The sequence below is a fragment of the Peromyscus californicus genome, unplaced genomic scaffold (assembly GCF_007827085.1).
Source record: "Peromyscus californicus insignis strain IS unplaced genomic scaffold, ASM782708v3 Scaffold_7__1_contigs__length_154581171, whole genome shotgun sequence".
NCBI classification, from domain to species: domain Eukaryota; kingdom Metazoa; phylum Chordata; class Mammalia; order Rodentia; family Cricetidae; genus Peromyscus; species Peromyscus californicus.
Genome location: NW_026294595.1, coordinates 94,261,893 through 94,273,662, shown reverse-complemented (window position 1 = coordinate 94,273,662; position 11,770 = coordinate 94,261,893). Strand labels below are relative to the sequence as shown.

Genomic DNA, 11,770 nt, shown 5'->3' with positions numbered 1-11,770 from the left:
ACCTATCAGGCTGTCAAGATGGCTCAGTGAGTTTAACTGTTTGTTGTGAATGCTTGACAACCTGAGTTCAATCCCTGGTAGGAGAGAAGTGAATCCACAAAGGTGTCGTTTATCTCCACATGCATGCCATGGCACATGTACCCGATACACATGCACACATTTTAAAAGAACACCTATATTCTCTAGCCAGTAAGACTGTGTTTATGTCCTGTTGTTCTCCACAAGGCAACAGTGGTACTATGAAACGAGCTCTTCACTACAGAATGGCAAATATTGTCATCCAATTATATGTAGTTTTGAAGTCCTAAACAAGACACCAAAGGTCTTCCCAAATGGCACATAAAACGTTTAAGGACAAGAAGCTTCTGAAAAGATCACTTCAATGGCATTCTCTCTCAAATATATCTAAGGACATTGAATTCTCCAACCAGGCACAAACCTCCCAACACCAAGTTCTGATTTAATTAGTATAACTGGTTTATTTCAGGTTCACGTCTTGCCTTCCAACTGCCAAACTTGTTATTTCTAAAAAAATAATCACTTTCAAAAGCAGAAATGAAAGATATATATTTAATATATAAAAGAAAATGCTAAATCTGACATAATTATATTCTTAAAAACATTCCATTTATTTACAGGTGTATAAAAAGGCGAGTTATTGGTCTACTGAGATCATGCTTCTTAGTTAGGGTGGGAGCTTTTTTTCCAGGTTCCTTCAATGTTCTCACTTAAATTCACCTTTCATAATCATACATGTCATTTTCATAGACCAGTTTCTCCTAATATAAGGTTACCCTAATGCAAAGGGTAGGAGTTTGGGGAGATTATGGATTTCTGTCAAGACTACAAGATTGTTCTGAAGACTAAGCCCTCCTCAAATTAGCCCTGATAGCTCCTAAATCTGTCTTAAGAACAACGTATCTTGGGAGTTTGTAATAACATCTGCAGCTTTCCCTGAACACCTAGAACCAAACCTCATTTCTATCTTTCTACATCTCTCATAAACACAGCCAAGTATCTTCCAATCAAGAATAAACTCTGACCTATTTTTTGCCTATTTTTTTTTCCAAATTTAAAAAAAAAAAAGGGGAAAAAAAAAAAGAAAGTATTCAGAAGCTAAAATGGTCCTTCTTTTCCTGAGGATTATTCACTCCCTTGTCTACTTCTTGTCTGACTCTCAAAAGCCAGAAGGAAACATGGGAAAGAAACAGGCAATAAAACCACTGGAAACTGCTATGCCCGGGCTAAAGAACTAGGTCTCCGAGGACAGCTGTTAGCAAGGGCGACAGGGGCTGCACTCCTTGGCTAAGGCATTGGATGAAGTCAGCTGGGTAAAGGACAAAAAGGACAAAGGAGAAGCGAGGAATCCTGTTTTACTATGTCAGGCTTTTGTAGTAAACAGGAGGTTAAGTGCTGCTGAGCTGTCCAGGAAGGCAGGCAGGCAGCACAAAACCAATGAAGAGTTTACTTCCACTGCATTTTCAGTGGAAGTTTCTTCATCCTTTCCATCTGATGATTATCAGAGTTAATCTAAAAAGGGAATCAAACACAGAAGTCCTAATTCACTGGCTAGATTCATTCCAAAGTTGGTCTCACAACCTAGGTCTGAAGATACACTGAGTGGGACTTGAGATAGAGAAGGCAGGGATGTAAAAGAAATAGAATTCCCAGGCACTGCCCAGGCACCGGAAGCACTTGTGTTAAAGTGTTTTACAACACAAGCAAATCCTGTCATTGAAGACAGAACGGGTTACATTCCAAAATATAATTATTTAAGAAAGGCAAAATGCAGCAGCGAAATCTCAGTCTATACATTTTCAGAACAGTGATTCTTGCCCCAGGAGTTTCCAAGAGACCCCTCAAATGCACCATGATTATTTACAAACTAGATAGGAAACATTTCTATACTCAATACAAATCTCTTCTAGGTTGAAAACTTCATCCTTTGAGAAATCTATGAAAACAACTATACAAAAATATAAATATCTTCATCTTTACAAGTTGTCAGTCCTTCATATCCTGACAGTTAATGAGTGAAAAAGCTCTATAGATCATTGATGCCATGGTAGCAGATAAAAAATATATCTTGTGACTCAAATACTGCCTTACTTCCCTGGTAAAGAATGCCTACTGTGATTTGCCTTTTCTTTACATCCTGTGAAGGTAACAGTGAATGAAACCTTCAAGCACTTAGAGGCTGGTTCCATTTAGGAAATATCCAGCTCCACAAATTTTTATTTTGGCTATGGTCTCTGGTTTGGGGAGAAAATGCTTTTTATTTTAGCTGTTTCTGGAGTGACATGATTTTGGAAAAAGAAGGAACTGTCTCTATGTCTACCTCCGAAAAACTAATGGGTAGAAATCCCTGGCATTGTGAACAAATCTTTCAATATCCCAAAAAACAGTAAGGAAGTATCTCTTTTTTAGCCTCTCAAAATACGTACATTAATAGTAAAAGTTAAAAGTATATTCCTACTTTACCAGAAAGCTTAAGTTTATGATGATGACTGAAAGGGTAAGGGAACAGCTATTCAGGATATGAAAGAACAGTCTACTGAATGACAAAAACCCTTCACTTTGGTATTCCATAATATCCATCCTAACATAACATTCTTCCCTCCTCCTTTCTCCCCCAATTTGTGTGTGTGTGTGTGGGGGGGGTTCTTTTATAGCCAGGCCAGACACAGCTTGTAATTCTCCTGCTTCCGTCTTCTAAGTGGTAGAATTACAAGTGTGCACTAACACGCCCAGCTCTATCATGCCCTATTGTTGAAATAGTAACTACAAATTCTTTTTTAGCTCCCTTTACACAACTGTATCCAAATTCTCAGATTTTAGAGCTAACAACTATCACCTGCAGTTTAGTTCATAGTAATTCCAAGTCTCAAGCATTTTCTCAGGGGAAAAAAAATAAGGTACTCGAGGGAGCCAGGTTCTTGTTATGAATTCCTTGGGCAAGAGGGATCACACCTTCTTAGAGAAGATGGGGCACCCAGCACCACAAGTGAGGTAACATTTTTAACATGATCAGAATTTCAAACACCAGGACCAGCACCCTACGCCCCCTTTCTCCATCAATATCCACACATAATCAAAGTCAAAGATTATAGTTCGGTAAGACAAACACACAGATGCCTGCAGAGAAAGGAGGTGAAATTCAGTTTCCCCTCATAGCCTGGCTTTTGCATGAGGATGAATGAGTTCATTTCCCTGAAGAACTTGATGGAACCCCGGAGCTGCCCAATTTAGCCACAACAGGTGCCAATGTAGGCATCACCTTGTTCTCCCGACCTTCCTGGTCATTATTCCCTGTTAAGTTCACTTTGTGTCCAACTTTGGCAGCTATAGGTGCCAAGGAAGGCATCACCTTGAGACTCTGACCATCTGCGTCACTAGGAGGATTAGCCACTTTTAAACCCAAAGGGGCCAACTTTGGCATAGGCCTCCACAAAGTATCTGTGTTGCTGTTCTCTGGGCCAGTCTTCATGTGTAGGATGGGAGGTGAGGATACACTTTCAGGCTCTGCAGGGAGACCCGAAGTACTCTTCCCTCTATCACCAGATTTCCTATGGGGAACCAGAGAATCCTTTATCTCAGAGTCGATAACAATCTTAAGGACATCTGGCTCAGAAGCTGTGTCCCCAAGTTGTTTTTCATTCTCAGAAAAGTCATCATCTTCCAAGTGCAACAGGAGGGGGCTGATTGATTCACTCTCCTCTTGGACATCAGGCAACTCTTTCAAACCTGTTCCCAAGTGTCCAACCTGGAAAGCTGATCTGTTCCCAGGAGCAAGTTTACTGATAAAAGCTCGATGAGCATCCTCTGGGAATTCTGTATCCATTGGGCCAGGCAGTTCCGCCAGGCCGGAGTCATCGTTCAGTTGCTGATTGAGAAAGGCGATCTCATTGAGCAGTGAAGTCAGGGTCTCATCAGTGTCATCCTCATCCTCCGTGGCAGTCAGCAGCTCACTGGGATCAAGGGCTGCATCCTCAATAGCTGACGCCACCTTCCTCAGTTCCATCTCTATGCTTGAGTCCTTGAGATCCTTCATCTTTAATTTATGAAACTGCGATTCCTTTGACTTCAATCTCTCCCCTCTCAACTCACACTCTTTCCATTTATACCGATGTCCTCTCACATCACCAGAAATCTTTTTAGGTACAAACTCCTGTGCTGCCTGCATATTGGAAATATCGACTACATGTGGAAACCCAGAATCTTTATTTGCCAAAAACACTTGTGTTGCGCCCCGTGCCATTCTGCCATCTCTATGGTTTCCTCTGGAAGAGATCCTATCTGTATCTTTTAAGGAACTAGCTTCATTCCCAACAATGTCTCTCAGGTGGTCAAGTGGTTTGCCATCAGGAACTTCATGAGGATATTTGCTGCCACCCACACCTACCAAATCGTCCTCTGCAGCCAATGATGTCACATTAACAATTCGTGGCATCATAAATAAGTCATCATTCTCTGAAAATTAAAAATTAAAGACAGAATTCATTAGATTTACAGTAATGAGAATTTCTTATCTCCCCCTCTCTTTCCCAAGTCATTCTATCTGAATTCACCAGTCCACTTCTATCAGAAAGATGGATGAAATAGCAAGTCAAGTAAAATCTAGCCAAGACACTTGAGATATTTCATTATTAGTAATACTTCCATTTAATTATTTTTTAGAAATCTCCACAGGATAATTCTTTTCTTTTTCTGGATTGGGAGAGCAGTGGTAGAGACAGAATCCAAGGCTTTGCCTATACTAGGCAAGTATTCTATCGCTGAGCTACATTCCCAGCCCTAGGTTCAGACAGAGTTGGGATCTTCCTATGTAGTCCAGGGCTGGCCTCCAACTCACAAAGTCCTGCCCTAGTTTCCTAAGTGCTGGAATTATGGGCACAGGCCACCATCAAAAGTCCAGCCTGCCAAGCTAATTCTTGTCCTGAGGTAGAAATACATCTTGATTGTGTTCACCCAATTAACTGCTAATTAGAAGGGAAAATGGAAGTCAAGGATCAGCACAGCAAGGGGAAAGGAGTACTCCAGAGTAGACCTGGCAGCAGAGACAAGGAACTGTTGCTGTACTGGCAACAGAACAACTACAATTCTAAGAGTGATGAGTATACACTTCCTTAACAGAGGATTGGATGCCTGGAACCCAAACTACCAAAATCATACTTTAGTCTTTGCTGAGAAAAGGAGTGTTGCTCAAACAATACATTGGATTGGTACCATGGGAGTACACCCCTTCTAAGTACAAAACAATGAATGATCAATATCAAAAACATAAATATTGACCCTTCCATATCATCATTTCATTCTGACATCATTTTAATTCTTCTCCTGCTTAGAAATTTCACTAGAGCCGGTTGTGGTGGCGCACGCCGGTAGGATTTGCTGAAGAAATTTCACTAGAGTTCACAAAACAGTTTCCAATCCCAGGTAAAACCACCCATTAAGCTAGGAGGGCCATTTCTTACCAAGACAAATGCCAACAGATCAGCTCTGGATTACTACGGAACAGATCCAAAGGCTTCCTGTCACTGAGATACCATGACCTTTTTTCCTAACAATAGAGGATACCACCACACACCTGACTGAGCCATAGTACTACTTGCAACTTGAGGCTTCAGATCAGCATCTAAGAGAGCAGGAGAGACAGCTACCACTGGTCCTGAGAATAGGGGGCCTTTGAGGGTAAGTAACTGGCCTTGTGGAGTCATCACCAGGTTTGCAGAGGAGTGTGGAGTATTAGAAGGCAATGCATTTTCTGCAAAGAAAATGAAAAGTTAGTAAAACAAACTTTCAATTAATGTTAGTGTACTGGAGAGAGGCAGTCATAAACCCTGACTTGAGAGGTACAAAGGAAGCTTAGATGAAAGCATACACAAGTCTATTCACAGGCTTCTTGTCCTATACACTCCTATAAAAGTCATTTAAGTTTCTAGGCCATAGTGTCTTTCCATTTGTGAATTCAAGTAACTGGTCATTCAATTCTTTTCTTAAAATACTATTATTTTACTCCGTAATGTTAAAACTAGTTCTTATTTTAGAATCTACTTGAATCGATATAAGTCAGATTTTTCTGGTCCATACACTGAGCTATTTTAAGAGTCAACAAGAACACTCTGGAGCTGGGTGGTGGTGGCGCACACCTTTAATCCCAGTATTCGGGAGGCAGAGCCAGGTAAGATCTCTGTGAGTCCGAGGCCAGTCTGGTCTACAGAGCAAGATCCAAGACAGGCACCAAAGAAACCCTGTCTCGGGGCGGGTGGCAGTGGTGGCGGTGTAATCGTGAGATGGATGTGTTTCATTTCACAGAATTTGGAAGATTTTTAAAGTTTATACACCATACCATTGACACCTATTCAGGATTTCAATGGGCAACTCCTTTGAGTTCTGAAAAGGCTGATTCTGTGATTATACACCTATTAGAAGTTATGGCCATCATGGGAATACTTGTACAAATTAAGACTGACAATGCCCCATGTTGGGCGCCATTTATTACGATCAATTCACATGAGTCTATTAAGTGGGTAACAGAATTTATTAAGATATACATTGAGGAAATACACTCACGATTACAGAACTGAGTAGACAGCAGAAGTTGTCCTCTGATCTGACTGGGAGTGAATCCACCTCAAAGGGAGGAGCAGGGAGATGGGTCATGTGACCCCTCTCCAACTCCTTATAAGAGGTCATGACAACAGCAGAAAGCACTACCTCCTTTGGGCCTTATAGCACAAGGTCATGGGTGGAGCAAATACCACTACAACACTCTCTCTCTAAGACACCAGCAAGTAACAATGAACCAGTGTAGCCACTTCCAAAATCAACAATAAAAAAGAAATTAAAGCCAGTTTCCTTTGTTCCTTAATAGAAAAAAATGAAAAATGGACTAGTTCAAAGAAATTAAAGTATTCCTTTTTAAAAGAAACAACAGTCTCACTATGTTACCTAGGCTGACCTAAATTCTGAGCCTTAAGCAATCTGCCTGTACTAGCCTCCCAAGTAGCTGAGACTATAGATACATATCCTCATGTCCAATTTAACTTAAAAAAAAATTTTTTAAAGTTCCAATTTATTTCTTAACCAATAATAAATACAAGAAAATCAAAAGTTCACATACAAAAGCAATCATGTACTTACTAGAAACATATATTGTAGACTGCTATCACAACTAGGATTCACACCTTAGAATACTAATGTCTTAGGACTTATCTGTATGTGTAAAACCAAAAACTGAAATTTACAACTTAAAAGTTCTATTTTTATTTTTCTTTTCTTGTTTTTGTTTTGTTTTGTTTTTGAGACAGGATTTCTCTGTGTAACCCTGGCTGTCCTGGAACTCACTCTATAGACCAGGCTGGTCTCAAACTCACAGAGATCTGCCTGCCTCTGCCTCCTGAGTGCTGGGATTAAAGGCATGCGCCACCGCCACCACCCAGCTATAGTTCTTTTTCTTAAAACTCATCCCTAATTCATTTAATGAGAACTATAGGCAAGAAAAGACGTTCAGTCCACTAAAATAAATTGATGTATACCTATATTAAGGAAAGCAAAGGACGTCCCTCCTACCTGTAGCCTGGTCTCTTTTTCTGGAAAGAATCAAAGGTTTCCCCCTCCTGTTATTTAAGAACATTTGTCCAAGATCTACAGATGATGTAGACGATCCCTCCAGCTGTTTGCTAATTCTGGGAGAGACACCAAACTCATCTGATCCCATCTTCTTTTTTCTTTTTTGTGCCTCTAGTGCTTGTTGTTTTGCATAAATATACTCTAGCTTCTTCAGGACCACTTCTTCTGTCTTACCTACAGGTTGATAGGGAATAAAGTTACCACTCTCTGTATGACCCCACATAATGAGAAATAGCTGAAATCTAGTTGATTTAATTATATTCCCCAAAATTATGGAAGGCAAGAGTGATTACAATTCAGAAGATATAACCCACTCAGTCAGAGGTAACTCTGCTATAAATCTGAGATGCCAATCCTTAATCTAAACAGACTCTGAAAAACCCAGTGAGCATTTCCCCTTGCTAAAGATTTATTGTGCTCTTTCCCACATTTACACAGCTTACCTGAAAGAGATGATACCTTCCGTATCAAAACATTTCGTTTTCGACTCAGGAGATTTTTCTGTCCTATCAATTTATCTGCCTGGTCTGTTAGTCCTTGAATTTCACTGAATGCCTAAAATAGAAACAGTAATGTCAATAGACTACTAACTCCTAAAAGTACAGAAGGCCTACATAATTTCTTTAATAAAAATATTTTAAACTAGTATTTTGGAGAACATTATAAACAACTATTGATGTTTCAGAAATTGGTTAATGGACCGAGCCATTGACTGTGGTGCTGGAAATAGAAACTTAGGGCCTTGTGCATGCTAGGCCAGTGTTCTACCTCAAGCTCTATCACCAACCCAGAACTTTTTGTTAAATTGTTTTCTAGCCTGTATTTTTAGGGAATGTAGATAATGATCATTCCTAAAGATCATCACTGAGTGGTTTCAACTACTACAAGCAGATATAAAACATTCATGTTGTGCTTATATTTTAATTCAATTTTAAAATGTTTATAAAATCTGTTTCATTTCAATAGAATATGAATGCTAGATGTATACTTCCTCCAACTTCTACTTAAAAGTAATGAAACAATATTATCTTAGATGGTTTATGAATAGAGCTAAAACTTCTGCTAACTTGAGTATTTCATTTTTTTTTTTAAAGACTGTCAACTATTAAGAAGTGTGTTAAGGGCTGAAGAGATGGCTCAGAGGTTAAGAGCACCGACTGCTCTTCCAGAGGTCCTGAGTTCAATTCCCAGCAACCACATGGTGGCTCACAACCATCTGTAATGAGATCTGGCGCCCTCTTCTGTATACATAATAAATAAATAAATCTTAAAAAAAAAAAAAAAAAGAAGTGTGTTAAGGGTTATGGATATAGTTAGTTGGTGGTAAAGGACTTGCCTCACGTATAAAACCTCGTGTTCAATTCCTACCCAAAAAAATGATGTGTGCTAATATTCTTCTACTATGCATTTTACACTATGATAAACTGTTCTAAATGATATAGGGACTAATCTAAAGAGACCAGCACACAGACTCTGAGTTTCTGACCTGACAGTACTATCTATCTTCCTTTTTTTGACATGCTCTCTAACAGGCATGGAGCTCACCAAGCAGGTTAAGCTGGCTGGCCAGTGAGCCCATGGAATCTGTCTATCTCTACCTACCCAAAGCTGACATTAAAAGCATGTGCCACCACATTTAGTTTTTTGGTTTTGGGGTGTTTTTTTTTTTCTGTTTTTTTTGTCCATGTGTATCTGTCACATGTGTGGGTGTGCTGTAAGAGGACAGAGTGTGTTCGATTCCCTTTGAGCTACAGGTGGTTGAGAGATGCCCAACAAGGATGCTGAGAATTGAACTGGGGTCCTCTAGTAGAACAGCAAGTGCCTTTAACCACTGAGCCATCTTTCTGTCCCCACCCAGCTTTTTTCTTTTGTAATGTAGATTCTGGAGTTACGGAACTCAGGCCTTCATGCTCACAAGGTAAGCACTTTGTTGACTGAGCCATCCCTCTCAGCCCTTAGCGTCTGACTTTAAGAACTTCACACATTTGGGGCTAGGGAGATGGCTCACTGGGTAACAACAGCAGCACTTACCTTACAAGCACGAGGACCTGAGTTTGAATCCTCAGCACTCCTGTAAAGCTAGGCATGGCTACACAAACCTGTACCTCTAGCATCGAGATGAGGAGACAGGCAGACCCCAAAAGCTCACTGGCCACCCAGCGTAGCCATAAAGGCAAGCTGACAGTTCTATGACAGACCCTGTCTCAAAGCAATAAGAAAGAAAGTGATAAAGGAAGACACCCAACATCTTGCTCCCATCTCTGCATACATGCTCATGGGAACACGTACCCACAGACCCATGTTCTTACACACCCACACACAAATCTTCTCTGCTTTCCAGGCTTCAAACACAAAAGAAATTAACATTCAATGTAAAGTTATTCTGATTTAACGTAATTTTTCCCCCATAAAGTAGTTATTGCTAATTTACTAGTCCTGTTTTTGACACAGCCTCACTCTGTAGCTCAGGCTGACCTTGAACTCATGGCAGTCTTCCTGTTCAGCCTCTCAAGTGCTGACATACCAGGTATGAGGCACCATGACTAACCACTAACTTCACTGAACTGTTAAGACAAGTAACTCTGTTTCCATCTCCCTCATGACAATGGATCTCCTTTCTCATCTGCAAGAGTCTCTTAGTTGAGCCTATGCTTACATATGAACTTATGTTTATATATCCACAGAATACTTACCCGAGTAAGAATGAGACTTTTGGAAACTTTGGAAGAATGAAGTAAACCCAACGTAGTCTTCAATTTTTCAAAGAGATCCCTCATTTCACCACGTCGCCGCCGCTCATTGGCAGTATGTGTCCGGCGGTAATATGCAAAGGCTTCTGTTTCTTTCTGTGGTTTATCACTCCAGCAATCATCTTTCAGTTTTGGAGAAATTAATGGAAGCTGTCCAAAAAGATTGTTTCCTCAGCATCTTTCACATGTATTTGCCCTCTTCCTCCATCCCAAATGATACTGTTCTATCTCAGATACACTTTCTTTCTGGATTGTTATAATGGCCTCTCAACTGCTCATCTTACCAATCTATCTTTCCTCCAAATCTCATTTCAACATCAATAGTATGAATTCTAATATATATTAACACAATCATATTACTTCCCAGCTCAAGTTTTGGTGATTCTCAAATGAGGAGGAAGCATCTGAAGGCTAGGAAGGAAAGGTTTAGAAAAGCTTATTTATATAATTTATCATCATTAAAATTAGTTTTCAGAACATAACAAAGAAAATCACAATCTTGATTGATAGAAAAGAAATTATGTATCTTTTTTCCCCCCTGAGATAGGGTCTCTCTGTGTAATAGCCTTGGCTGTCTTGGAACTCACTTTGTAGACCAGGGTATCTCAAACTCACAGACATGAGCCTGCCTCTGTCTCCCAAGTGCTGGGATAGATAAAAGGCATGCACCACCACTGCCCAGCAAAAATAAAAAAACAAAAAACTTTAGGGAGATTAAAGAAATGGCTCAGTGGGCACAGCGCTTCCTATGTAAGCATGAGGACCCAAGCTGAGATCTTCAGCATCAATATAAAAACTGGGCAAGAGAGTGTGCCTTTGTAGCCCCAGCATTGGACAAGTGGAGACAGGCAGATTGGGGGGGGGGGGGGAGGACTTAAAAGTCAGTCAGCCAGCCTAGCTCCAACAGTGAATTCCAGGTTTAATGAGAGAGAGACTTTATCTCAAAAAATAAGGTGGAGACACAGAAGATGATATCCACGTCTGGCCTCCACGTCTGGCCTCCACACGTGGCAAGCACAAACCTCCTCCACCCCCACCCCCATACACAAAAGGACTTTCATAATTTGGGAAGGATCAATTGCCACTCTTTCTCTCTCCCACCCCCACCCCACCCACCCCCACGATAGGGTTTCTCTGTGTAGCCCTGGCTATCCTGGATCTCGCTCTGTAGACCAGGCTGACCTTTAACTCACAAAGATCAGCCTGCCTCTGCCTCCTGAGTGCTGAGATTAAAGGTGTGCACCACCACTGCCTGGCTGCTGCCATTCTCTTCTAAATAAACTTTCTCTCTAGTACTTTCTTTAAAAAAGAAAACAAAATTACACTTATTTGTGGTAGTGAGGGCAAGCATATGACATATTGCACATGTGGAAATCAGAAGACAACTT

At 40.5% G+C, this 11,770-nt stretch overlaps 1 protein-coding gene across 13 annotated transcripts in view; it reads right to left on the bottom strand.

Annotated features, from left to right (window-relative positions):
- Positions 1-556: 556 nt before the first annotated feature.
- Positions 557-11,770, bottom strand: part of Mga (MAX dimerization protein MGA) — an 82,358-nt gene continuing 71,144 nt past the window's right edge. For all 13 annotated transcript variants that reach the window (XM_052722689.1, XM_052722688.1, XM_052722695.1 and 10 more), the window contains exons 20-24: positions 10,326-10,532; positions 8,076-8,187; positions 7,573-7,806; positions 5,588-5,764; positions 557-4,470 (exon numbers count right to left, since the gene is read on the bottom strand). In XM_052722689.1, the coding sequence (XP_052578649.1) occupies positions 3,203-4,470; positions 5,588-5,764; positions 7,573-7,806; positions 8,076-8,187; positions 10,326-10,532 (1,998 nt within the window). In that variant the 3' untranslated portion in view covers positions 557-3,202. The remainder of the gene's footprint in view (positions 4,471-5,587; positions 5,765-7,572; positions 7,807-8,075; positions 8,188-10,325; positions 10,533-11,770) is intronic.